The sequence below is a fragment of the Theropithecus gelada genome, chromosome 11 (genome assembly GCF_003255815.1).
Source record: "Theropithecus gelada isolate Dixy chromosome 11, Tgel_1.0, whole genome shotgun sequence".
NCBI classification, from domain to species: domain Eukaryota; kingdom Metazoa; phylum Chordata; class Mammalia; order Primates; family Cercopithecidae; genus Theropithecus; species Theropithecus gelada.
Window position 1 is genome coordinate 16,302,624 of NC_037679.1, and position 27,830 is coordinate 16,330,453.

Genomic DNA, 27,830 nt, shown 5'->3' on the forward strand with positions numbered 1-27,830 from the left:
CGCGTGGGAGGGGTTAGGCCCCAGGCCTAGCTAGCTCGGTTCCCGGAGGACTTGAGGAAGTGTTGCCATGGAGACGGCACGCACCCCACCCCCTCCCAGGCCCAGGGTCTCGGGCTTGGTGTCTCTGGTTCTCTCCCCTTACCCACCCTCTACCCCCTCCCCATCCCTCGCTCTCCAACCGAGATCTTGCATCGCCCCCTGGCGGCCTAACTCGGCGCCAAGCCAGATTCCGAAATACAAGGGGTTGCCTGCGGCTAAATAGCCAAGAGCAAGGGGGACTTACCCTACTACAAGAACCGGCTCCCAGCCGCTGGGGCGCGGGGGCGGCGACTGCAGCCCCGCGCTCCCCTTTCTTCACTGACCACAGAGGCCTCACCTGGCGGGCGCACTTGTCTTCCCACCTCCCGCCAACCTCAGCCCAGATGGGTCTCAGGTTACCCCATGGTAACGAGGTCGGGCAGTTAGGGAGGATTCTCCACCCCTCCGCAGGCCCTCTCCTCAACCCCAGTTAAAGAACAACTTTTCTAAGTTTTGTCAAAAGTTTAATAAAACTTGCAACATTCGACAGTTCGCCCTCCCTCGCCCCCGCCCCCCGCCCCAGTCCCTCGCTTCTGCTAGTAGATACGCGTTTTTTTCCAGCTCTTGCAAGCGGGGCCTGAAAGGTTTCGGATCCGGGCTGTTCTGGGCAGCAGGTATCCGAGACCCCAGGCTGGGGAACGGGGCGAGAACCAGTCCCTTTCCGGAAGCCCCGTCGCGCTCAGGCGGGCCTTCCAACCCCTCCTCTCCCAGCAGTTCCGTTGTTTTCGCCCCCTCCCCAAACTCCACTGGGCCCGCCCAGAATGGGGTGTGGGTGTCTCCCGCTTGCAGGCGCCCGCACGCCTAGATCTCCTCCAGAAAGTCGGTGGGAAACAGCCCCACCTTGCGGCCGGTGTAGACCTTGACGTAGCCGCCCGCTTCGTCTCCTTTCTGCACCACGATCTAGAAGATTAAAGGATCAGAAGTAGGAGAGGAATCAAAGGAAACGGTAGGAGAGGACAGCAGGGGAGCCGGGGGTTACAGGGGCTCACCCTAATCTCATTAATGGTTAAGCTCTCCAAGGAGTGTGGTCGGCTAGGGAGCATTCAGGCCTGGGATTGGATTGGGGCAACAGCCTACCTGGTCCTTCTTGAGAGTGATCTGCCCTATCTCGCGGTTCCCCACGAAGGATCTTGTCACGCGGTGCACACGTTCTCCAGTCCGGACCCGAATGATGAAGTTTGGAGGGAAAAATCCGACCTTCTCCCCGATTTTCCCCTAGGGAAGATAGTAGGGAGAGTCCATCTCTCAATGTCGGGTTCGTGACTCAACCCACACTCCATCCTAGCCCTAGCCATTTTTCTCACCCGCCACCATTCTTCATTGGAGTCATCAATGACTGTGATCTTCTCTCCTGGCCTGAGAGGGGAAAAGAGAGGCCTCACTCACATAGCAGGTCCCCTTCTGTGCCCCTGGTCCAGCATCAATAGGCTCCAAGCCCTGAGTCCCCCTTTTTCCTTTCCCTTGGGGGAACCCAGCTCTTTCTTCTTCACTCCACAGTACCAGCCCCCTGCCCCAAGGCCTCTCACGGGAAATCCAGATCGTCCTTCTCCAGGGCTTTGAACCGATAGAGAGCCACAAAGTAATGAGACTGCTGGAAGCCAGGCTGCTTGTGCTGGGGGTGAAAGGGAATGATGAGTCTTAGGGCTCCTCTACCCCACACTGAGGGGCAGGATTCCAAGGCAGGGACATTCACCACACACTCTACACTCCAACTCTCTTCTAGGTCCCTGAACTGAGAGAAGTGTTTTGGTTGTGGGTGGGTGTGCAAGGTGATGGAGAGAGTAGGTCAAGGGTGATGGGAAGCCTAGGAGTTAAAGAGTGAGCTTCCGCCAGGGCCATGAGTGGTGGTGTCAGAGCTGGGTTGGGGAGAGGACTGGGGTCCTTGCAGGGAGGAAAGATTCTTACCTTGTCATCAGGTGTCTTCTTCTCAGCCTTCTTATCGCCTTCAGGGTTTCCTGGGATAGGAAACACCAACAAATTGTCTGTCTCCTGGAGGTCAATTCTTATTCTCTAACCCTTCTGTGGAAGGGCCTCATCTATCCAAAGCTGGCCTGCCCTTTGCTCCTCCACCCTCTGTGCCACAGCTGAGCCTCTGATCCTACTCCATCTCTGGATGGAGGTGGGTGACACTCACCATCCTGGGGTTTGCCTTCCTCTGGTCTGGCCGACTCTGGCTCCTCCTCCATCATGGCTGCTAGAGGCTGGAGGGGGCACCAGAGTTAGGGAGACGCTGTCTTGGGAACCCATGCCCTGGCTCTCTATAATCAGGTCAGAGAACTACAGAATAATGGGATCTCAGGGTTGGAAGAGGCCTTGGAGGAAATATCTAGCCCAGCCCTCTGCTTAATGCAGGGACTTTTTCTAAAACATCCTATCAGGTGGGTCACCCACATTCTGCTTGAATGTAGCTAAATTACAGGGAATTCACTACCAGATTCCAGGTCCTTGACTATGCTGTCAGCCTTTAAAAATACTCCAGTGTGTAAGTAAAAAATGAGCAGCATGGCCAGGCGCAGTGGCTTACACCTGTAATCCCAGCACTTTGGGAGGCTGAGGTGGGCGGATCACCTGAGGTCGGGAGTTCGAGACCAGCCTGACCAACAAGGAGAAACCTCCTCTCTACTAAAAATACAAGATTAGCCAGGCGTGGTGGTGCATGCCTGTAATCCCAGCTACTCGGGAGGTTGAGGCAGGATAATTACTTGACTCTGGGAGGCGGAGTTTGTGGTGAGCCAAGATCATGCCATTGCACTCCAGCCTGGGCAACAACAGCGAAACTCCGTCTAAAAAAAAAAAAAAAAAAAAAAAAGAGCAGCACAATTTTTATAATTCCCTTAAAAGAATATAACCCAAGAGTATGTTAGCCCTTCTGGAAGCAGCCAAATCACACTGCTAGTGCCTTGTAAGTCAGAATTCACTCCATAGAAATCCCTTATCTGTGCCCAACCTCCATATCAACAAGTCTGAGGCCAGATTTCTAGTTCTGTTTTTTGCAGGTGATTTTTTGATCAAGAACAAATATGTACATTTATCTTTTCTTTTCTTTTTCTTTTTTTTTTTTTTTTTTTGAGACAAGGTCTTGCTTTCTCCCCCAGGCTGAAGTGTGAAGTGCAGTGGCTCACTGCAACCTCTGCCTCCCGGGTTCAAGCGATTCTCCTGCCTCAGCCTCCCAAGTAGCTGGGATTACAAGTGAGTGCCACCACGCCCTGGAGATATATATATATATATATATATATATATATATATATATATATAGTGTGTGTGTGTGTGTGTTTTTTTTTTTTCAGTAGAGACAGGGTTTCACCATGTTGGCCAGGCAGGTTTCGAACTCCTGACCTCAAGTAATCTGCCCACCTTGGCGTCCCAAAGTGCTGGGATTACAGGCATGAGCCACCACACCCGGCATGAACATACAATTTGTATCTTCATTATATCTAAATCATGTTATAACGCACCAGAAATCTCCCTCTAGCTGTATAATACTGAAAGGACCTGGACTCTGAGTACTGCCACTCAACCAATTTTAGGAGTCCATCTAACTGTAACCATCATCCATACTGGTCCAACCCTGGTTGTCCAGAAAGATATAAGAATATTCTAACAAATTCCATGCTGAACTGAATGCAAATCTATGGCATTACTAACCTAGAAACCCTGTTACAAAAGGAAATGAGGTTTATCTTGGCCAGTAGCTTTGTGCCTCAGTTTCATCATCTGTAAAATGAATGGGTCAGACCAGATGATCTTCATGGATCCTTGCATGGCTCTAGAATTCTCCAGTTACTTGGCATGACAAGTTCTCTTTCCTACATCCAAAAGCACAGCTCTTGCCTCTGTCACCCAGCAATGCCAAAGACTTTGGGCCTAGCCTTCAGGTGGTTGTAGTGGCTAATCTGACAATTTCAGAAGGAAGCTGAGAAAACGTAATCTATGGCTGGAGTTCTTAACCAGAGGCCCATGGTGAGTGAGCTGCAGTAGGTCCCAAAACCCCCTAAAATTGCATGCAAAAATATTTCTGTTGGGTTATGTGCAATTTTGTTTTTCTTTTTCTTTTCTTTCTTTTTTTTTTTTGAGACAGAATCTCACTCTGTCGGCTAGGCTGGAGTGCAGTGGCACGATCTCGGCTCACTGCAACCTCCACCTCCTGGGCTCAAGCAATTCTCCTGCCTCAGCCTCCCAAGTAGCTGGGATTACAGGTGTGTGCTACCACGCCTGGCTAATTTTTGTATTTTTAGTAGAGACGGGGTTTCACCATGTTGGCCAGGCTGGTCTCAAACTCCTGACCTCAGGTAATCCACCCGCCTTGGCCTCCCAAAGTGCTGGGATTACAGGCGTGAGCCACCTCACCCGGCCTTTTTTTTTTTTTTTTTTTTGAGATGGAGTCTTGCTCTGTCACCCAGGCTAGAGTGCAGTGGTGTGATCTCAGCTCACTGCAACCTCCACCTCCTGGGTTCAAGTGATTCTCTTGCCTCAGCCTCCCGAGTAGCTGGGATTACACACAACCATGCCTGGCTAATTTTTGTATTTTTAGTAAAGACGAGGTTTCACCATGTTGGCCAGGATGGTCTTGATCTCCTGGCTTCATGATCCACCCGCCCTGGCCTTCCAAAGTGCTGGGATTACAGGCATGAGCCACCATGCCTGGTCGGGTTATGTGCAATTTTAGGGGAAGACAATCCATTACTTCTGTCAGCTTCCCAAATGGGAAAATGACCTGCTCCATGGGATCTCTGGGAGGGACCTCGTGGGGAGGTACAGTGCTCACATTTTTTTTATCTGCCTGTCCCTTCTTCCGTTCCTTGTTTGCCATGATCACCCCAGTGCGCAGGGTTTCAAACACAGGGTCATTGCGATTGGCAGCAGCTAATCAAATTGGAGGAGAAAGAAGACATTATTGGGGAGGCAGAGAAAGGCTTGGAGGAAAGGAAGCGAAAGGCAGGATCGAGTAGATGGATACCCATGTGTGTGCTGGGTGGCAGTGGGGGCGCCGTGGGGGAAGATTAGGGAAGGGTCAGCTGAGCAATACCTAGGACATCGATCTAGAAAGGACTCTAAAAACATCACTGGTGATGTAATGTGAGGGAGAAAAGTATTTATCAGAACTCCTTCCAGGCAGAGCATTATATGACGTTTGAAAGACAACTTTGGTTGCTTGGGAGTTGAGACATGCTCAGAATCACTATTCTCCTTCTAAGGAGAATGGGCCCTTAACTTCTGGTTTTTGTTCTGCTGAATGGCATGTGTAAGCTGAGGTGCTGCCACCAATAGGTTCTTCTTTTTCACCCATGCTCTTCACAGAGTTCAGCCTCTGCTCCAAATAAATGTTGAGCAAATTTGTCAATGAATATACTTTTAAGGGTTTCCAAATTATGAACATGCCCAGGGTGCCTGCAGCCTTTGGGTCTTGCCCCAAGTCTGGTATGACTCTGTAGTAAGGATGAGGACAATCTAGAATCCTTGTTCTTGCTTAGAAATGATTTTGCACATGAAGAGCACAGATTCTGAAGCTAGCAACTGAAGATTCCAGTCTTGGCGCTACCTCTTGCTAACTGTATGTAGTTGCAACTAAATCTTATCTCCCTCTGCTGTAAAATGGGGATATTGCCTCTGCATCCAAATGGATATAAAAATGTTAGGTTGAGGGAGAATTATGGGAAATAGAAAGTTTCTGTTTCAGAATTTGGCTTCCAAAGCTAGAGATTGCATGAAACCATCTCTAGGCTTGCCCATTCCCTCATGTTCCATAAAGGGCACTTACAGAGATCTTTGATACAAGCGTACTGCTGGTTGCTGTAGAGTGGGGAACTATAGGCCCGACGGAAACCAGGCGGCTGTAGGATGGGATGGGAGGAAGCATTAGAGGTAGCAAAGTAAGGTCCAGAAGCCCATCTCTCCCATGAGTGCTCACCCTTTCTCAGAAAAAGAGATGGGCTGAGAAAGAAAAAGCAGAGAAATGAATGGGATGGAGGAGGGACCAGCAAGGGGTAGCTGGTGACATGTCTCCTCCTTTCTTTTTTTTTTGAGACGGAGTCTCGCTCTGTCACCCAGGCTGGAGTGCAGTGGTGCAATCTCAGCTCACTGCAAGCTCCGCCTCCCGGGTTCACGCCATTCTCCTGCCTCAGCCTCCCGAGTAGCTGGGACTACAGGTGCCCGCCACCACGTCCGGCTAATTTTTTGTATTTTTTAGTAGAGACAGGGTTTCACTGTGTTAACCAGGATGGTCTCGATCTCCTGACCTCGTGATCCACCTGCCTCGGCCTCCCAAAGTGCTGGGATTACAGGCGTGAGCCACTGTGCCCGGCCATGTCACCTCCTTTCTACACCTTGTTCCCCAGAGCCTACTCACGATCTTGCCGAAGCATCTCTGCATTTCCACATAGGACTGACAGTGTTCATGGATGTTGGTTTTGCAGTTCTTACAGCGAAGCCCAAACTTGTTGTTGACTTGGGAGAGGGGGAGAAAATTCAGATAAGATTCCAGATTGCCCTTTCCCTTTGTACCACTGCTGCTACTCTTAGGTTCCCTTTTCTGTCTGGGACCTTACTTGCTCAATCTCTAACAGCATTGCCTTACACCAACTCTAGCCACAGCCCATCTGCTACAAATACTCCTCTCGTATGCCCTCTCCCCAACCTCTGCCTTCAACATCATACTCTCTTCACTCCCCTTTATGACTCACGAACAATCATCCGGGCACAGACATCACAGAACTTTGGCTTCTTGAAGAAATGATCTTTGAATTTGTGGGGCTTATCGTTGACCAGCTTAGGAGGTTCTGGGAGTGGCTCCTCCTCCTCCTCTTCTTCTTCTTCCTCTTCCTCATAAATGTAGTAGATGGGCCCACCCCCAGCTCCCACTGCCTCCCCATTGGCCTGGGGCTCTGGGGGAAGTTCCATTTCCTTTGTCCCTGTAGAACCCTTCCTGAGTAACTGCTTCAGCCGCTGTAGCTGAGGGAGGGAGTGAAGAAAACCCAACGTTAAAAGGACTTGTCACCCTCTCTAGAGTAGGGGGGCGTTAGAGCAAACTAGACAGTTTTCTAGTTTTGGGCAAGGAATGTACCCCAGGATTAGGCAGGTATTGGTATTGGGGACTGCAGGTGCTGGCCAGCAAAACATGAGTCACACACAAATGAGATCAATTTAAGCACTCTTCTTCAGCTGTAAAGGTTTCCTGGCCCCCCACACCCAGTGGTCACAGGCCCAGACTCACCCCGCTTTGCCGAGTCTCTGCTGGGAAGGAGGGCTTAGGGGACTCCAGCACCTCCTTTTCTGTCATCCTGCAAGAGGTTGGACCCCACTATGAAATCTAATCCCTTTCACTCTTCTCCCCCTTATTTCTGTCCCTTGCAGGAGGGCGGTACTCAAAGGGAAGGTTTTTGGAGAAACGTGATTAGAGATTTTATTGTTGTTGAGATGGGGTTTCACTCTGTCACCCAGGTTGGAGTGCAGTGGCATGATCATGGCTCACTGCAGCCTTGACCTCCCAGCCTGAAGCAATCCCCCTACCTCAGCTTCCTGAGTAGCTGGAACACAAGGTGCACACTACCTGGCTACCTTTTTATTTTTTGTAGAGACATGGTCTTGCTTTGTTGCCTAGGCTTACCCGAACTAGCTCAAGCAATCCTCCCGTTTCAACCCCCAAAGTGTTGAGATTCCAGGCGTGAGCCACTGCACTGGGCCAAATACAGATCATTTGGCAGGTTTTATTAACAGATTTCATGGAAGTCTAGAAAAAAGCCCAACATGACCAGGCGCGGTGGTGCATGCCTGTAATCCCAGCACTTTAGGAGGCTGAGGCGGGCAGATCACTAGAGATCAGGAGTTCAAGACTAGCCTGGCCAACATGGTGAAACCCCATCTCTACTAAATATACAAAAATTAGCCGGGCGTGATGGCGGACACTAGTAATTCCATCTACTCAGGAAGCTAAGGAAGGAGAATCGCTTGAACCCAGGAGGTTGCAGTGAGCCAGAATTGTGCCACTGCCCTCCAGCCTGGGTGACAGAGCAAGACTCCATCTCAAATAAATAAATAAATAAATAAATCCCAACAGACTAAAGAGCTCCCCAATTAGTTCCTCAAACTGATACTCATCCTTCCATCCTGAGGGGAGACCCCATAGTTTACAGCCCTTACAGTGTTCAAGGCTGCATGGTTTATGTTATTTTCCTATAGGTACTTTGTTTCTCTTGGGAATCTGTGGGCCACAGAGATGTGATGCATACCTTCCCAGATCTCCTCTCTTCAAGAGGTTTAATGTGTGTCCTCGTGTGCGCACAAGGAAGGATAGACTGCAGACATTTGTCCTCCCCTACTTCTTTCTTGAGCCCTGGGGGCCCTGTGCCTAGTTCTGTCCCAGCCTGCCTCAGGGCTCAGCTATTTTAAGTTTTCAGGGTAATATGAGCCTTTCCTTCCCTTACTACTTCATTCCCTTTACCCCACCCCCACCCCCCCTCCAATCCTAACTCATCCTAGAGTAGAATAATAATTTTACTCCTAAAACCCAAACGACTCACAGACAAGGAAAGAAATGAAGAAGCTGAATAGATTATAGATCAGGGCAGCTGGCGTGAGCAGTCGTGGAAATCGAGAGGATGAAGAGGTAACTTACGTTTGGGATTCCCTAAATCAGTCCACAGTCTGTAGAGGGAGCTGGGAGCCCCGAGGCCTTGATGGTGGTGCTGGGGAAAAACTGGTCCTCTTCCTTGGGGGCTAAGCCCCCCCAGTACCCTGTGTTCACACCAGCTACCCAGTCGCTATTTGTAGACCTCCTAGCCTCCTGCCTTGGTGTCAGGGCTGAAATGACAGGGCTGGAGGAAAGTGAACAGCTGAGAAACACAGCTGACACAGAGAAATTGGACACTGAGAGGTCTGGGGCAGGGCCGGACCCTAACTCCTCCCATCCCTCCAGAGCTGCTGTTCCTTGATTCTTCATCTAAGGCGAACAGGTGAATAATGGCCAAATTCAGGAAGGGACAGTTTCTGTTCATGCTCATGTAACATTTAAAGGGAGTTTACTTTTATTTTTATTTTTCATTTATTTTTTGAGACAGGGTAAAAAAAAAAAAAAAACTAATTCGAACTCAAAAAGCCCTCCTTTCGCCCAAACTGGATGGCTTTCTTTTTTTTTTTTTTTGAGACAGAGTCTTGCTCTTATCACCCAGGCTGGAGTGCAATGAAGTGATCCGGACTCACTGCAACCTCCCAGGTTCAAGCGATTCTCCCGCCTCAGCCTCCTAAGCAGCTGGGATTACAGGCGCCCACCACCATGCCCAGGTAATGTTTGTATTTTTAGTAGAGACGGGGTTTCACCATGTTGGCCAGGTTGGTCTCAAACCCCTGACCTCAGGTGATCCGCCTGCCTCGGCCTTCCAAAGTGCTAGGATTACAGGCGTGAGTCACCGCGCATGGTTAGATTGCTTTTTATCTGTGGGTGGTTGGAGAAGTACTTTGCTATCCTGTAAGAAAGTGAAGAATATGTAGTATTGCTTCATTCCCTCCATCAGCTCCCAGAGACATCTCCCCACCCTCCTTCTTGCAAAATTTTGTCCTCAGGGTGAACGGAATTACCAGGGCTATTAAAAAGGGCCAGTTAACACTAGACAGAAGGATATAGCTGCCACATAAGGAATCTTTTTAATAATTTCTAAGTAATGTCCCCTTCCTCATGAGAACTGCAAACTCTTAAAGGTAGGATGGCCAACCTCACACTTCCTAAACCCTTTTGATTCCCTGATTCCATCTCCCACCTTTGATGCCTCAGTATATAACTGATGGATCAAAGAGACAGATGCCATTCTGATCTCACAGGGGTTTACCCTTCTCCTACTCTTTGGGCTGTGACATAGATGAAAGAGGAGATACTCCCATCTCAGGGGAGAGCAATTTAGAGGTGGCAATGCAGTGCTGCTTTATTCCTTATATCTGTAAGAAATAAAGGACTGTGTTGGAGACTGAGTCAGGCAAGCTCCTGTAGGACCGTGGTTAGGGATACAGCTACTTGGACCCAAGAGATTTCCAGGGCAACATGCTTTGTCATTCTCACCCACTACTTTTTTTTTTTTTTCTATTTAAGGGGGAAGTCTGAAAAGGGGGTGCAGGATGGTTCTGACTCTGCAGGTTCTTTAATGGCCCTGCTCTGACAGACTGCAGAACAACAGGGCTTGCTTTGAGATGCTCTAAAGGAAAAGCTGCACCTTGCAGGCAAGATGACTTCTGCTCTTCCCCTTTTTTCAGCCACATAGGACAGGGACTGCTGAGCATGTTTGGATAATATAGCATCTTGGCACTGCGAATTCAGTTGCTGTAGCTTTTATTGTAATAAACATCTGCTTCTGTCCCTGACAGGTAAAACCCAATCCTCCAGCTTTAGGATTAAAGAAAGGCGGCCAGGTGCAGTGGCTCACGCCTGTAATCCCAGCACTTTGAGAGGCTGAGGTGGGTGGATCACAAGGTCAGGAGTTTGAGACCAGCCTGGCCAACATGGTGAAACCCTGTCTCAACTAAATATACAAAAATTAGCTGGGCACAGTGGTGCATGCCTGTAGTCCCAGTTACTTGGGAGGCTGAGGCAGAAGAATTGCTTGAACCTGGGAGGTGAAGGTTGCAGTAAGCCGAGATCATGCCACTGCACTCCAGCATGGGCGACAGGGCGAGACTCTGTCTCAAAAAAAAACAAAAACAAAAACAAAAACAACCCTAAAGGGTTTTCAGAAGATGAGTTGGGCTGGGAGCAGTGGCTCATGCCTGTAATCACAGCACTTTGGGAGGCCAAGGCGGGGCATCACTTGAGCCCAGGAGTTCAAGACCAGCCTGGGCAACATGGTGAAACCCTGTCTCTACCAAAAATACCAAAATAATAATAATAATAATAATGATAATGATAATAATAATAAGGCATGGTGTATCGCACCTGTAATCCCAGCTACTCAGGAGACCGAGGCACAAGAATCGCTTGAATACAGGAGGCCGCTGTAGTCAGCTGAGATCTGCCACTGCACTCCAGCCTGGGTGACAGAGCAAGACCCTATCTCAAAGCTCAACTACAAGGGCCCTAAATGAGTACCACAGTACCACAGAATTAATAGTCTGGAAGGAAACTTAGAGGTCACCTAGTAAGTCCAAGTCTCTTATTTTACTGATATGGACACAGATCCAGAGCTGAGAAGTGATATGCTCGATGAATCGCAGTGGCAGGTTTTGGGAGAGCCCAAAACCATGGTCCCATTAGAGATCTAGTCATCTATCAGAACCGTGTACAGGGAAGAGGAGACAGAGGGAATTGTGTTAAAAATAGTGTGCATATGCTAGAGAAAGCCATCCCAACCCACGACAAACACCTCCAACAGCTGTAGGACTATACCTACCCAGGGCCTCCAACCCTTTACCCATTCTAGGGTGGCAACAGAGAAACAGTGACTGATGTCCAGTGACAGATTTTTTTTTTTATATTTAAAAACAAAACCAACCTCCCCCCAAATAACCCCCAAACAAACAAAAAACCAGATTAAATAAAATTTACAGTGAATATACCCAGCAAACATCTGTATGTGCAATTAAATACTGTGTCTGTTACTGCGGCACGAACCTCAAACAAACAATATACAAGTGTTCTGGTGGGGGCCAGGGGAGTCCCAAGTTTTAACTCTGTGGGGTCTAGGAAGACAACATGGGGAAGTGAGAGAATGGGGAACTCAATTTTGTTTATCTTAATTCTGTCCATATAAATATATTCATAAAGACCAAAAAAGGAAAGGAAGCTTGGGATGTTAAGGTAATAGGAGAAGAGTGTGGGACTTTCCCAATTCTACCTGACCAAAATTATGAGAGAAATTAATTTTATGATGGGAGAAGAGATTTAAAAAATGATAGAAGAGGATGGGGGCCGGGCACAGTGGCTCACACCTGTAATCCCAGCACTTTGGGAGGCCAAGGCGGGCGGATCACCTGAGGTCAGGAGTTTGAGACCAGCCTGGCCAATATGGTGAAACTCCGTCTCTACTAAAAATACAAAAATTAGCCAGGCATGGTGGCGCATGTCTGTAGTGCCAGCTACTTGGGAGGCTGAGGCAGAAGAATCACTTGAACCCAGAAGCTGGAGGTTGCAGTGAGCCAAGATCGTGCCACTGCACTCCAGCTTGGGCGACAAGAGTGAAACTCCGTCTCAAAAAAAAAAAAAAAAAAAAGAAGAGGATAGGATGGGAAGAAGAGTGATGCAAGGGTGGGGGTCAACCAGGGAAAAAGAGGGGACCCATGGCAGGGGAGCAAGAAGGAGTCCAATGCCAGTGTGGGTATCTGTTTCCATCTTCATCACTGTCTTAGGCTCCAGTTTAACATAAGTCTCCTTACTTGCCTCTGTCCATGGTCTGTCAGGATCCTTCAACCCCCTCCACCCTGCCCTTGCTCCTTCTGTGACAGTCCCTTTCCCCTCCTCCATTTATTGGGAGCTGGCTCGCTCCAGGATCCTCAGGTCATAGTTCTTTTTGGCCATTCGAAGTTTGAAGCGACTCACGGAGTTGTTGAGACGAAGGGAGGCATTTTGGGCAGCCAGGGGGCTGGGGAACACAGCCACAATGGTGTACAAGGCAGCGAGGTCCGAGTGGCGGCCATTCTCAGCAGTCCCACTGTTGTCCCCCCCACCCCCTCCAGGTAGCCCCTGAGCATCCTTGAGCCACTGGATCTTGGCGCCGGACATGGCGAGCTGCGTGAAGAGTTTGTCCGCCTCGGTACGGGTGATGCCCTCAGGGAGATCTGTCACCTCCAGCACCCGCCCCAGGACTGGAAGGGGAGGAGAGAGGATATGGTTGTGAGACGAATAGGACAGGAAAGACTGGACAGCAGCCCGGCAGAGAAGTGTCCAGCTGACCAAATCTGTATACAATGTTTTCAAAAGTCTGGCCTTTCTCTCTTAGCCCTTTCTTCCCCTTCCCACCATCCCAGCTCTGATCAGGGCAACTAGGAGAAAAACAAATGAACCTTTTTCTCCTAGCCCAGAGATGTAGGCAAGAAGGGACTAGGAATCAGAATCCCGGGTTTCTGAGCTGAGAACCTATACCTCAGTTCTCTCATAAGGTGCTATTGCTATGAAGAAAATGTGGCTTTTGCTAATGTTCTTTAACAATAATGTATCAATCTGAAATATGTTCCATAGTTCCCTTCCCACTCAGAGGCTGGCTCAAATAGATTCTTCCTTCTTATCATCTCAGGAAGTCAGTTTCCCTTCCTTTCCTTGTTTAGGAAATTGCTCCAAATCCCAAGACAGATCTTGTTCACCTAGTGGGAGGCTTGCAGGATGAGCGTTCCTCCCCCATATTCTCTACCAATATTCTCCTAAACTGGGTCTAGGACTACCAAAGGTAGATGTTGTAGATTAGGGACAGGACACTAATTAGAAAACTCTTTGTTAATAAGAGGCAACTCCCATAATTGTGTTACTCCCACTTTTTACCATGATCTTCCTCACAATCTGAGATGGCTTGGTAAGGAGGACTGAGATACTTCACTTCTCCAATTTCTGCTTGCTTTTGAGCACAAAGGGTCCCACTTCCACTCCCCATTCTAAGCTGGCTTTTCCCACTCATGCTGGACTGGTAATTAAGGGCTGGAAGGGTGGGCACCTTCTCTTGGGGATTCAGCATCCTGTGACTCACCGACATCTGCTGTCCCCAGGTCAGTGGAGGCAGATTTGAGTGCTTGTCTCTTGCCCCGGTTTCCATGCTTCAATCCACTCTGTCCCTTCAACATTTGAAAGACGACTCTCATCCCATGTAAACAACATTGACTTGCATCACAATGTCTGCCTGAGAGATTGTGGAGTAGCACCAACCCAGAGGACCCCACCCCACCAGGCAGTCAGGTTGGCCATGGAGCAGCGACTCAGAAACAAAGAGCCCCTCCCTCTTGGCATGGGGGTCGGGTGGGAGACATGAGTACAGGAGGTAGGGCAAGGCTCCTGCTTTGTTCATTCTGTGTTATTTCCCTTGTACACCCAGCTGGTTGAAGCTCAGAGACAGGTATCCAAATAAGAAGAGGGGTCTGACGGCCCTACTGTTGCTGGTGGACACCCTTACCTGGTGCACCGTGTAAGTTGACTGGCCATGGAGCAAGGGAGGGCAGATGGACAGATTGTACTGTAATGGCTGGCCCAAAAGGGAGTAGCGCCCATCACCTAGGAAGTAAGAGCAATTGGTTTTCTGGGAGCTTAAGCTCCATAGTATGACTTTTATAAGACTTAAAGGGGCTTTGGAGATAGACAGCAATAATGCATGCTATTCCTAATTTTCTATGATGGAAATGCCCATGTGACTGGTATAAGAGATGTTTTTCTTCCTAAATCCTTTGGCTGTCAACTGTATCTCACAGACAAATGGGACTAGTAGGTCCCATCATCCTTGAAGAAAGGCTCTATCCATTGTAGATAACAGTCCTATGAAAATGACCAGGGAAGAAACTTACAAACCGTTATGCATGTCTTTTATCTCTCTCTCTCTTTTCTTTTTTTTGAGACAGAGTTTCACTCGTCACCCAGGCTGGAGTGCAATGGCATGATCTTGGCTCACTGCAACCTCTGCCTCCTAGGAAGCGATTCTCCTGCTTCAGCCTCCCGAGTAGCTGGGATTACAAGCATGTGCCACCACCCCTGGCTAATTTTTTTTTAAACTTTTAGTAGAGACAGGGTTTCACCACGTTGGCCAGGCTGGTCTCGAACTCCTGACCTCAGGTGATCCACCTGCCCTGGCCTCCCAAAGTGCTGGGATTACAGGCGTGAGCCACCGCGCCCAGCTGTCTTATATCTCTTATATAGATTCTCCCAACCCCTAAACCCAGGGTTCAACCTTCCGACTCGTGAGAGACAATATAAGTACAGTAGACAAGAGCATAGACTTGGAGCCAGACTGCCTAGGTTAAAATAGTTACTCTGTTACTGGAAATACGATGTTGGGTATTTTTTTCCCTCATTAATGTTGCTGGGAAGGTTAAAAAAATATAAGACACGTAAAGCATTTATAGCGATGCCTGGTACATATTAAGTACCATTAAGTGTTACCTATTATTGATAAATATTACATTTCAGAGCACTTTAAAGTTTTTAAACTACATTCTCATTTTTATACTGCTTGTGACAGCTAGGGCAGAAAGCAGATAAAATTCCCATCTTACGTGTGATTAACTCCATTTTATAGACTAGGAACTGAGGTCTAGTTCTGAGTTGAGTTTAACTAACTTGTTCAACATCGTGAAGCTAGTTAGTGGTGAGACTGGAACTTCTGAAACCAAATCTAGTGTTTCCTTTTCTAAGACCATACTGTTTCTTACAAAGCCCCACATTCCCAGCCCTCAGACTTGGTATTGATGTTAGGTTAAACTCTTTGGTCATTAGAAAGTTCAGTGAACTTATTTTCCCCAGCTCTTTTCACCTACTTGGTTGTAAGTACTAAGTATGTAAAGAAGGCTAAAGAAAGTTAAGTATGGACAGCACTAGAGAGTGGCAAGTGTCCAAGGCCTATACAGGGATGTTAAGTTAGCTCCCAGAACTGGATCATCCACACTGGTCCCCTGCCTGTTGTTACTCTTTCAATCTCTGCAACTGGGAATGGGATGTGAAAGGTGAATTCCACAGCAGCCAGCACTAATCTAAGCCCCTACCCTGTGCTGGACCCCCAGGCCGGGGGAACTGTGTGAGGACAGGCAGGGGACTGAGTCCTGTGCAGACGCTGCTGAGGCTGGTGACAGGAGAGGGTGCTGGAGACTGGGTAGGAGATGTGACAGGGCTGCTGCTCATTTGTGTGTTGGCCTGTGGAAAAGAGGAGTACACGATAAACATCAAACGTTACCCTCTGGATATTCCTATGACTTAGCTTAAAATTCACCTCTCTCAGGAAATCAGTTTCTCTTGCTGAACTCTGCCAAAGTCAGACTCTTCCTTCAAACTGCAACCTCAGACCTTAATTCATTTATGCTATTTTATTTTTATTTTATTTTTTTGAGATGGAGTCTTGCTCTATTACCCAGGCAGGCTGGAGTGCAGCGGTGCAATCTTGGCTCACTGCAACCTACACCTCCCGGGTTCAAGCGATTCTCCTGCCTCTCAGCCTTCTGAGTAGCTGGGATTACAGGTGCCCACCACCACGCCTGGCTAATTTTTTACTTTTTAGTAGAGACGGGGTATCACCATGTTGGTCTCAAACTCCTGACATCAAATGATCCTCCCACCTCATCCTCCCAAAGTGCTGGGATTATAGGTGTGAGCCACCGCGCCCGGCCCATTTATGTTATTTTAATATCCACTTCTGGCACATTGATTTAAGTATTCTCTGAGCATTTTCAAGTGTATATCCCATCTGCCACCTTAGATATTAGGTTCCTTAAAAGAAGATGCTCTCTATTTCTTGTGTTTCTCCCCAAAAAGTACCCAGGAAAAGATACGTAAAAGAGGTTGCTCAGTCAATAGCAAACATTGCGCCCTGGGAAGAATAAGGTCATCTCCTTGCCAAGGCTGAGTGCTGCACTCACCTGGGGGCTGCTGTCAGGACTGTACAGGTCTCCAGGCTTCTGCCCCCGCTGGTCCATGCTGTAGTATTTACAATGACTCCACTGGACCATGGATGGGTTCTGAGGGGGCTGGGGTCCATTAGGGACATTCAGCTGCATGACCACCACACCTGGTCCAGAAGGTGACACTCCTGAAGGGCGGGAAGAAAATGGTTACAAATTCAAACTGCATTTTTGCCCTCCAGCTAGCCCTGAGTGGGAAAGCAGCAAACAAATCCACCCATTGCCTCAGGGTCACTCAAGCTACATCTTGCCAGGAACCTGAGATGGCTGCTGATGTGGCTTCTGACTCTATCTTCTCAAACCAGTAGAAGTTTGAGGGGAAGGGATATGAGCCCCAGATGCCAGTGTTCCCCTGGCCTTCACCTGATGAGGGGTACTTTGGTATGCTTGGCAGAAAACTACTCCATTCTGTCAATACTGGCTATAACCAAATGCCCAGGTCAGACTGCTCAAATGTCTAGGCATTGTACGGGTTCTGGTCTGGGTCATGGGCCAGGGCTGCAGACACGTGCAGGCTTTTCTGGTAATGGCTGTAGATAAGCCAGTGACCTCTGGTTGTTCTGGAGAAGATAAATGCACATAGTTTTACTATGCCAGACCCAGAAAGTATGTCTTGGCCAAGAATGGGGTAAGTTGGGAAACATTTCAAGCAGAGGGAACAGCATGGAAATGTATGTCATATTCAGGAAATGACAAATGATTCAAAGTGCTAAGACACAGGGGCCATGTAGGGGAAGCAGCAGGAGATGAGACACGTTTGTTTGTTTGTTTATTTATTTATTTATTTATTGAGACGGAGTCTCGCTCTGTAGCCCAGGCTGGAGTGCAGTGGCCAGATCTCAGCTCACTGCAAGCTCCGCCTCCCGGGTCCACGCCATTCTCCTGCCTCAGCCTCCCGAGTAGCTGGGACTACAGGCACCCGCCACCTCGCCCGGCTAGTTTTTTTTTTTTTGTATTTTTTAGTACAGACGGGGTTTCACCGTGTTCGCCAGGATGGTCTTGATCTCCTGACCTCGTGATCCACCCGTCTCAGCCTCCCAAAGTGCTGGGATTACAGGCTTGAGCCACCGCGCCCGGCCCCGAGACACGTTTATTTAACAAACACTTATTGAACATTTGCTATGTGCTAGTTCCTATGTTGGACACTGAGTGTACAAGAAATAAAGCTGTCCCTGTCCTGATAGAATGGACAGTCTATTAAGGAGTCAGACATTAAACAAATAGTTGGTGTCAGAGTTTGAAGCACATTCTGGTAAGATGTTTGAACTTTATCCTGTAGGTGTTGGGAGACCTGTGCTTTGGAGAGCTAACACAAATGGCCGAATGTAGGATAGCTAGGGAGAGAGACTAGTAGCAAGAAAGACCATTTAGGAAGCTACTGAAGGTCGGGCACAATGGCTCATGGCTGTAATCCCAGCACTTTGGGAAGCCAAGGCAGGTGGACTGCTTGAGCCCAGGAGTTCAAGACTAGCCTGGGCAACATGGTGAAACCGTCTCTACAGAAAATACAAAAATTAGCTGGGCATGGTGGCATGCACCTGTAGTCTCAGCAACTCAGGAGGCTGAGGTGAGAGGATCATGTGAGCCTGGGAGGTCGAGGCTGCCGTGAGCCGTGATTATGCCATTGCACTCCAGACTGGGTGACAGAATGAGACCCTGTCTCAAAAAAAAAAAAAAAAAAAAAAAGCCTGCTGAAACAGAATGAAAAGATTTGAAATTAGGGCAATGCCAGCAGGAATGGAGTGAGAGTCAGACCTTTTGAAGGTTACACTGACAGGTTCAAGTGACTGACTAAATGCGACCTTGAGGTTTTGGCACTAGCAACCATGGAGAGACTCACCCTCCCACAGGGTGGGAGAAGGAAAGGCCTTAATAAGGAGGAACATTAAGACCCAAATCTTCTGGCCGGGCGCGGTGGCTCAAGCCTGTAATCCCAGCACTTTGGGAGGCCGAGACGGGCGGATCACGAGGTCAGGAGATCGAGACCATCCTGGCTAACATGGTGAAACCCCGTCTCTATTAAGAAATACAAAAAACTAGCCGGGCGAGGTGGCGGGCGTCTGTAGTCCCAGCTACTCAGGAGGCTGAGGCCGGAGAATGGCGTGAACCCGGGAGGCGGAGCTTGCAGTGAGCTGAGATCCGGCCACTGCACTCCAGCCCGGGCGACAGAGCGAGACTCCGTCTCAAAAAAAAAAAAAAAAAAAAAAGACCCAAATCTTCATGGTGAAAAGCAAGATAAAGAGTCAGGGTCAAACAGTTTGATGGACAGTCCCTGCTGGGAGGGATGGGCTGGAGCTCTGCTTCCTGGCAAGGGACTGTCTAGAGTGAGGGTTTGTTCCTGACCTCCCAGGCTATATTCCTGTTGAGGCTGAGTTCACATGTGGGTGGTGGTGGAGAAATGGACATTGGGGGTTACTAGCTTGAAAACCTGCTGCAATGCTGCTGTTTTCATGGCTCGATGCTCCAGGGCTGCCACCGCTGTTGTCATCAAATTGCTTCCTGTGACAGGAAATGTTGCAGCCTCTGCCCTGGGCACCAGTCATGCTGGGAAGTGAGTTGATTGTTTTTCTCAGATAGTATCAGTCAAAAGAAGGGAAAAGAAATGGTGGGAGGTCTGAGAGAGAAGCTCAGGAGACAAGATCTGTCATATCATATTCCCCAGCCAATTTGTACCCCTGATCCTCTAGGATTCATCCAATCAGAGAGCACAAACACTCAGTGCAACAGGCTCAGATATCCCCATCTCCTGCCAAGGTGGACAGAGTATTCATGGGCATAGATTGTAGTAGGGCCATAGGAAAACTGCACAGTTGTGGAGTGTCATGCATTTAACAACTGCCCCCTTACTGTAGTTTTTCGGGGCATTTTATTTCCCCATCCTAAGACTCGCTCACATCCTGTACCAACAAAATTGCAATTGACCTTATTCAAATACCTCATTGCTACTTGAGGGTCTAATGTAAAAATAATTAAATCTATTGTTTTTCTAGAAGGTATTCAAATACCTCATTGCTACCAGAGGGTCCAATGTAAGAATAATTAAATCTATTGTTTTTCTAGAAAGTAGCTCATAATCTGAGCCTAATGCTCTGGGCCAGGAAAGGTGGAGAAGGGGGTGAGTGTGTAGGAATAAGCATAAGGAAGTGGAAGCTCTTTCTAATACCAGCAGGTAGCCATAAGGAGCTATTAGGGAGGTCACAGAGAAAGGGAAACAAAACAAAGTCCTCATATTATTATCTCTGATCCCAACAAAAACAAAGCCTGGGTTTTTAGTTGCAGCCTGTCCTGAGCTCCTCCCCACACTGAGTCCTCCCCTGCTGGCCTGAAGCATTGTTCCTTCACTTAGCTGAGGACACAGAGCACTACTCCACTGATGAGCTGATTTTTATGCTTCTCTTCCTTGAGCCCAAAGCAGGTGGCATCTGTTAGCAGCTGAACTGTCGCTACTTCTTAATAGACGTGGCAAAAAAAAAAAACCCACTGCCCAGTGACAGCACTTCCATATAATCAGGTTGGGGGAAGGAGCATGGGTTGGCAGCGGGTGGGAAGGGGGAGAGGGGGGTTGAATAAGGAAATCAATTTCAGCTTGAAAGCTCTGAAAGGAGAGGGGACGTGTGGATGGCTTTTTAAGTGGCATCATTAAGCCTGGGCAGAAAGGTCGATTGGGCACAGCAAACCGCATAAATACAAACAGATGACATTTATATCTGGCAGAATTGTTTTTTGTTATTGTTTTTTTGTTTTTTTTAATCACTGAGGTAGAAGACTGATAGGCTTTCTTACCACCAGAAATCACATCTATGGAAAGGAATTGTTCAGAAAAATAAAATCCACAGGCATCTTTCCCAAATTAAAAGATAGAAACCAATAATATCTTGGTATTTTTCCTTTTTTTGGTGCAGGAGTAGGATATCTTCACTAAATGGAAGACAAAAGAGCAGTCTCAGCTTTGGAAACCCCTCAGCTAAACAATGAGCCAGTAAATATGTGAGAGGCTATTTCTGTATGCATTTCACTCTGTCCATGCTGCTGTGTCACTGTGAGTTGGGAGTCTCTGTATAGGTATCACTGCCATTTCATGTCTGCGTGCATCTTCCCCAGACAAGCACCCCTGTAGAAACCTCAAGGGACCTGCAACTCATCATTTTAATGGGAGTTTTTCCTGGGGTTAGAGTTATGTCTCATACTATAGTGAAGGAATTAAAGTTTAGGCCTGGGGCAACTACAAAAATGTATTAATAAACCAGAACAGTTGTTCCAGGAACAGCCAATCCTAATCCCTGCCTTTATTTTTGGAAAAGTGACCATGTTGCTACATGAGAGAAGGGCGGGTAACTGTCCTCTGAAGGTGACAGACGGGCCCTTGTGGGTTATGCCTGCGGTCTATCTTTTCAGTATAGGGTAAACGAGGCAGAAGAAGCACTTGTTTCCCTTTTTCCACTTCCTCTTAGATTTCCACAAGCAGGGATTAAAGACCTGTAAAATCGATGATATGGTGAATACAGTCTTTTAGATGATATGGGTAGAACACAAGGTCCCACTATCTAGGAAAAGTACAAGGGGTCAGTCAGAAGCCTAGGATCAACCAGGGTAACTAGGAACAAAGGAGATAAAACTGAGAAAATTCCAAAGAAACAAGGAAAACAAACGATAAAGAGGGATTCCCCATTTCTTTTGATGTGGGAAGCCTACGTTAATTATCTCTTTCTTCTAATCCTAGTCCAGATTTCTAGTGTTGCCAACTTCCAGAACTATGGTTTTAGTTTACTTAAATTAACCTAGTATGATGGCCAGAGTAGGTAATGAAAAATTATTTTCACTTGATTTGTTTATGGTTCAAAGACCTTGCATTTGAAGATGAATAGATGTAACCACAGTGACCCAATAGATATAAGGACATACCACAAAGGATACACAGAAAAATGCACATACAAGTATACCTACAAGTACGTGCAGGAGAAAAAATGCTCTGCAGTACCCAGCACCACCACAGGCTACAGTGCTTCTTGGAGCTGCTTTCTGCAATTTCCATACCCCACCGGAAATTTTAAGGCCAAGTGCCCCTGGCGGACACTAGGAGAAACAGCCAGAGAGACCAATAACATAATAAAAATTAAGGACTTTTGAATTAAAAACCTCAGCCTGTATGAAGGCAGAAGTCATTGCTCCTTTTTTTGTTTTGTTGTTTTGAGACAGTCTCGCTCTGTTGCCCAGGCTGGAGTGCAGTGGCGCAATCTCGGCTCACTGCAACCTCTGCCTCCTGGGTTCAAGCGATTCTCGTGCCTCAGTCTTCCAAGTAGCTGGGATTACAGACGTGCACCCCCATGCCCGGCTAATTTTTGTATTTTTAGTAGAGATGGGGTTTTGCCATGTTGGCCAGGCTGGCTGGTCTCGAACTCCTGGCCTCAAGTGACCCACCTTCGTTGGCCACCCAAAGTGATGGGATTACAGGCATGAAACACCGTGCCTGGCCTGGAAGTCATTGCTCCTTAAAGGTAAGAACTGATCATGTCTAATGAGTAAGATTAATTCTGGAATCTACGCCACAGCATCCAACATAGTGAGGGTACAAACAATCTTCAAGTGAAAATATTCCATTTCTAAATGGGGAAAATTGACAAAATATCTCCCTCTCACCAGAAGAGGGCACTCTGACATTCCCACGATAGAGTGGAAAGGAGATGGTTGGAGGCTAAATTCAGACTTCCTGCGGAGGCGGGCAGATCACGAGGTCAAATCAGGCCTATCCTGGCCAACATGGTGAAACCCCGTCTCTACTAAAAATTTAAAAATTAGCCAGGCGTGGCTGCATGTGCCTGTAATCCCAGCTACTCGGGAGGCTGAGGCAGGAGAACTGCTTGAACCCGGGAGGCGGAGGCTGCAGTGGCCGAGATTGCGCCACTGCACTCCAGCCTGGGTGACAGAGAGAGAGTCTGTCTTGAGAAAAAAAAAAAAAAAAGACTTCCTTCCCAAGCTGGACTGGGAAGATGGCTCAACGCCTGTAATCCTAGCACTTTGGGAGGCCAAGGCGGGTGGATCACCTGAGGTCAGGAGTTCAAGACCAGTCTGGCCAACATGATGAAACCCCGCCTTTACTAAAAAATAAATAAATAAATAAATAAATAAATAAATAAATAAATAAGCCGGGCGTGGTGGCAGGCGCCTGTAGTCCCAGCTACTCAGGAGGCTGAGGGAGGAGAACTGCTTGAACCTGGGAGGGGGAGGTTGCAGTGAGCCGAGATTGCGCCACTGCACTCCAGCCTGGGCAACAGAGCGAGACTCTGTCTCAAAAAATATATATATAAAAAGAAAAGAAAAGAAAAAACAAACACTCCCTTCCTTCCAGATTTTTTTTTTTTTTTTGAGACAGGGTCTTGCTCTCCATGATGACAGGGTGACATCACCGTGATGCAGTGGCACCATCATAGCTCACTGCAGCCTCAAACACCTGGGCTCAAGTGATCTTCCTGCCTCAGTCTCTCAAGTAGCTGGGACAAACTAAAAGCACATGCCACCATGCCCAGCTAATTTTTAAAATTTTTGTAGAGATAGGGTCTTGCTTTGTTGCCCATGCTTGTCTTGAACTCCTGGCTTCAAGAAATTCTCCCGCCTTGGCCTCCCAAAGTGCTGGGATTACAGGTGTGTACCACTGCACACAGACCCCTGAAGTTTCTTTAACTGCAGTGCACTGCTATTTCAGAGTAGGGTAAAAGGGATACAAACAAGGGCAGCTGTACTTGTGTGTTAGGGGAATTCTTGGCAAAGGCAGTGAAAGGCTGCATGGCATAAACTTACTAACTTGGAATGGATGGCCTCTTCAAAGAGGGCCTTTAGCTGTGTAACATGACGTCCATTCATTTTCCACTGGAGAGAAAGAAACTAAGTAAAAAAATGTGTTGAAAATGTGTTGAAGACTTAGTATAGGATGCGGAAAGTCAAAAGATCCAAATTCAAGTTAGAGGATTGTGACTTTAGGCAAGTCATTTAATTTCTTTGAGTTTTAAATTTCCTCCTCACAAAGTTATGGTGAGAATTAAAATGTTACAATGTATGTGAGCACACACTAAAAGCTGCTAAACAAATCTAAGCTGTAAGTTAAAAAGTATTTTATCTACTTCCCTCACACTTCCAAGAGAAAAGAAATGCTGTCAATACGAAGGATAAGTACAGAAGACACAGGTCTTCTGTGTCTTCATTTCATGACCCAAAGGCATGTGAGTATAGTGCTAGATTCAGATAAAAAAAAAAAAAGGAGAAAAAAAAAGAAAAAGAAAACTAAGAATTCAAAGACATAGCTTTTCAGGGCTGAGGCAACAAATGTCATTTCTTTTTTATTTCCCCTAGAGACAGGGTCCCAACTCCCTATCTGGGTCCATTCAGGCTGGAGTGCAATGGCACGATCCCAGCTCCTTACAGCCTCAACCCCCCAGGCTCAAGCGATTGTTCCCCTCAGACTCCTGAGTAGCTGTGACTACTGGGTGCATCACCATGCTTGGCTTGTTTTTTTTGTTTGTTTGTTTTTTGTTTTTTTTTTGAGACAGAGTCTTGCTCTGTTGCCTAGGCTGGAGTGCAGTGGCACCATCTAGGCTCACTGCAACCTCTGCCTCCTGGGTTCAAGCATTTCTTGTGCCTCAGCCTCCTGAGTAGCTGGGATTACAGGTGCACGCCACCATGCCCAGCTAATTTTTGTATTTTTAGTAGAAGTGGGGTTTCACCATGTTTGCCAGGCTGGTCTTGAACTCCTGACCTCAGGTGATCTGCCCGTCAAAGTGTTGGGATTACAGACGTGAGCCTCCGCACTCGACCATAATTTTTTTTTTTTTTTTGAGACTGAGTCTCGCTCTGTTGCCCAGGCTGGAGTGCAGTGGCATGAGCTGCAACCTGTGCCTCCCAGGTTCAAATGATTCTTGTGCCTCAGCCTCCCGAGTAGCCAGATGACAAGCGTGTGCCACCATGCCTGGCTAATTTTTGTATTTTTAGTAGAGATGGGGTGTTTAGCCATGCTGGCCGGGCTGGTCTCAAACTCCTGGGCTCAAGTGATCCACCCGCCTTGGCCTCCCAAAGTGCTGGGATAAGCCACCATGCCTGGCCTTTTAAAAAAGTTTTTTAGTAGAGTCAAAGTCTTGCTGTGTTGCCCAGGCTGGTCTTAAACTCCTCAGCTGAAGTGATCCTCTTGCCTTGGCCTCCCAAAGTGCTGGGATTACAGGTGTCATCTTGAGAGGTCAGCTTCAGTACCCTTGGAAAACACCAGCCAAGACTTTGTTTTTTCTTTATGATGGAGTCACAGTGGGGACAGACCCAATACCTGAACTCTTTTTGCCCTTCCCAGCTCTAAAGCATAAGCCCTTCCACAATGTTTGCTCTTGCCAGTGCCCAAGACCCGCAATTCTTTATCCTCTTACCTGAGTACTGCTGTGGCATCTGTGGTGGACTGCAGGGAGAGGGAGACTGAGGCATCTGGTACTGCTCAGAGCCAGGGGGTTGCAGAAACCCTACAGACGGGCTGGGAAGACAGAGAAGAGAGGAGTGGTGAAGCAGCAGAGGGATGAACACAGCTCCTGGCAAACAGCTGCTGCTTCCTGGTCCTCCCCTATGGGAAGCAGAGGCAGCTTCAAGCCATTCCCAGACCAATTTGCCACGCAATTTCTAAAATCACTCATCAGTTCAAAGTTAATTATATGTATTTGTACTTGATCATCTTTCAATTAGGAAGCTGCTAATCAGTGCTACAGATGGAATGTTAGCAACACATGCTCTTCTCAACACTGTGGAAACACCAGACACACATACATGCACATATGCACACACACAGATTACAAGAAACACAATAGAAACACAAAGAGAGTGTCACAGACACAGACATAGAGTGCTAGAGAGAGATGGGTAAAAAAAACAAACACAAAAACTAAGGATTGCTAATTATTTTTGAACTGAAAAAAAAAAAAAAATGTCAGCCAGGCACAGTGGCTTACGCCTGTAATCCCAGCACTTTGGGAGGCCAAGGCAGGCAGATCATGAGGTCAGGAATTCGAGACCAACCTGGTCAACATGGTGAAACCCCGTCTCTACTAAAAATACAAAAATTAGCTGGGCGTGGTGGCGCGTACCTATAGTCCCAGCTACCCAGGAGGCTGAGGCAGGAGAATTACTTGAACCCAGGAGATGGAGGTTGCAGTGAGCTGAGATTGTCATTGCACTCCCAGCCTGGGTGACAAGAGCAAGACTCCATCTCCAAAAAAAAAAAAAAAAAAAAAAAGGAAAGTCAAAAACAAATAGAAAACAAACTCAAAACAACCTGGAGACATATATAGAAAAAGACAAAGGTAAATGCACATACACTGGGAGACAGGCACATAGAAACACATGGAGTTGCCCAGACTCCAGTTCTTGTTCCACAGCTGCCTCTAACTAGCTACGTGAATTTAGGTAAATTTTTTAACAGCCCTAGCTGGAATTTCCTCATTTAAAAATGAGAGAAAAATGAAACAAGGGGTGTCGACTAGATAATTTATTTTATTATTATTTTTTTTTTGAGATGGAGTCTCGCTCTGTCGCCCAGGCTGGAGTGCGGTGGCGCGATCTCGGCTCACTTCAAGCTCCGCCTCCCGGGTTTATGCCATTCTCCTGCCTCAGCCTCCCGAGTAGCTGGGACTACAGGCGCCCGCCAACTCGCCCGGCTAGTTTTTTGTATTTTTTTTAGTAGAGACGGGGTTTCACCGTGTTAGCCAGGATGGTCTCGATCTCCTGACCTCGTGATCCGCCCGTCTTGGCCTCCCAAAGTGCTGGGATTACAGGCTTGAGCCACCGCGCCCGGCCTACTAGATAATTTCTAAGGTGCCTTCTACCACTAAAAATTCTATTCATGATGACCTATATTCAGGTATATATAGATACAGAAATAGATACATCATCAGTTTCATTGATAAACAGAAGTACATGGAAAAAGTTACACATCACAGTCCAAAAAATTTCTTCTCTTAATGATGAGCAGTCTCTATCCTCTAGTTCTGAGTCCCATTCTTTTGAAAAATAAAAATGGAGGAAATCATAAATTATAAGTCTCTGAGGCAGGAATTTTTTTCTGCTGATAACCTCTTATGCAAATGTCAAATCAGTAAGTGAAAAGGAGAATGAACTCCCTCATATTCTACCTGAATTAGGGAACCACTGGGATCTTTACCCCTGCCTTTCTTAGGCCAGTGGAAACAAAACCATGACGCAACCATTGCTGAAGGTCTATGGGAGATGTCCTGGCTCTCTGGGAGTCCTCACCTCGTACCGTTCTGCTGAGCAGGTGGGATCATGCTATAGTACACTGGTACCCCTGCTGCTGGGAGGCCTCCTTGCACAGACTGGCTCGCAGGAACCAGCATGGGTTGCTGGAAAGGCGGCTGGACCACATTTTGCGAGTCACTACCCACTGGAACCTGGGTGAGAAAGAGAAGAGAATGACTACTCACATTCGCATTGAGCTCATCCACAAACAGCCTAGTCGTCACTATATTGGGGCATTACAACTTCCTTCCCTACCTTACAGCCTCCTCCTGTTCTCCCCATCTGCCTAAAGAAAATGTTTCCAGAGCTGTCTCTATTTCTGCCTTCTCCAAATATCACCCTTGGGGCATGTGACATAAAGAAAGGAGCCTGATTTCCTTTAGCCACTACTTTCCTGGACATATACTCATTCCATGGCTGTATAAAGACCAAACAATTTAAATATTCTTCTCAAACTCCATGGGCTGTCATAGGAAAAAAACCTAAACATTCTAAGGGAAAGTAGACAATATTTTAGTATTGGAGTTTTTAGTATGGATGACCCTGGGAGGCTCTCCTTTTCCTCATGCCAAGGACTAGGGTGATCCTTCCCAATGCAGAATGCACCCACTTGGTAAGAAGGCAGTGGAGTGTACTGAACCACCAGGCCTTGCATCTGGCCCCCCATGCTGCTCCTCTGGCTGCTGAGCAGGCCCTGGTTCTGTGGCTGCTGGACCCCAATCATGCCTTGGTAAGCCGCCTGCTGCTGGTTAGGCATCATGGGCTGTAAACCTAGAGATGGGCAAGGCAGAAAATACATTAGTATGAATGTTTAGGAGGTCACGGTCTATCTGTAATTTCTCTTCTCCATTCTATTTTATCTTTTCTTTTTCTGGAGAGCCTAGGTGTGTTTGTAGGACCCTAATCATTCCTGCCCCTAGACC

The 27,830-nt window shown here is 47.5% G+C and overlaps 2 protein-coding genes across 14 annotated transcripts in view; both read right to left on the reverse strand.

The window, feature by feature from the left end:
* Positions 1 to 520: 520 nt before the first annotated feature.
* Positions 521 to 8,888, reverse strand: STAC3 (SH3 and cysteine rich domain 3). Of its 3 annotated transcripts, XM_025402432.1 has the most exons (12): positions 8,690 to 8,888; positions 7,289 to 7,355; positions 6,759 to 7,026; positions 6,425 to 6,522; positions 5,837 to 5,909; positions 4,844 to 4,941; positions 2,213 to 2,279; positions 1,984 to 2,033; positions 1,605 to 1,690; positions 1,383 to 1,434; positions 1,156 to 1,293; positions 521 to 978 (listed from the first exon to the last, which is right to left on the reverse strand). In XM_025402432.1, the coding sequence occupies exons 2-12, from the start codon at positions 7,352 to 7,354 to the stop codon at positions 880 to 882; spliced, it is 1,095 nt and encodes a 364-aa protein (XP_025258217.1). In that variant the 5' UTR covers position 7,355; positions 8,690 to 8,888; the 3' UTR covers positions 521 to 879. The 3 variants fall into 3 exon arrangements, with proteins under 3 accessions (XP_025258217.1, XP_025258218.1, XP_025258219.1); XM_025402433.1 differs by lacking the exon at positions 7,289 to 7,355; XM_025402434.1 differs by lacking the exons at positions 6,425 to 6,522; positions 6,759 to 7,026; positions 7,289 to 7,355.
* A 2,614-nt stretch (positions 8,889 to 11,502) lies between these two features.
* The window catches only part of R3HDM2 (R3H domain containing 2), a 188,199-nt gene continuing 171,871 nt past the window's right edge, over positions 11,503 to 27,830 (reverse strand). For 9 of the 11 annotated variants that reach the window (XM_025402431.1, XM_025402428.1, XM_025402422.1 and 6 more), the window contains 8 exons: positions 27,518 to 27,678; positions 26,905 to 27,059; positions 25,035 to 25,135; positions 16,591 to 16,760; positions 15,724 to 15,871; positions 14,148 to 14,245; positions 13,728 to 13,812; positions 11,503 to 12,855 (listed from right to left, as the gene is read on the reverse strand). In XM_025402431.1, the coding sequence (XP_025258216.1) occupies positions 12,515 to 12,855; positions 13,728 to 13,812; positions 14,148 to 14,245; positions 15,724 to 15,871; positions 16,591 to 16,760; positions 25,035 to 25,135; positions 26,905 to 27,059; positions 27,518 to 27,678 (1,259 nt within the window). In that variant the 3' untranslated portion in view covers positions 11,503 to 12,514. The remainder of the gene's footprint in view (positions 12,856 to 13,727; positions 13,813 to 14,147; positions 14,246 to 15,723; positions 15,872 to 16,590; positions 16,761 to 25,034; positions 25,136 to 26,904; positions 27,060 to 27,517; positions 27,679 to 27,830) is intronic. The other 2 variants (XM_025402424.1, XM_025402429.1) reach the window with 2 other exon arrangements.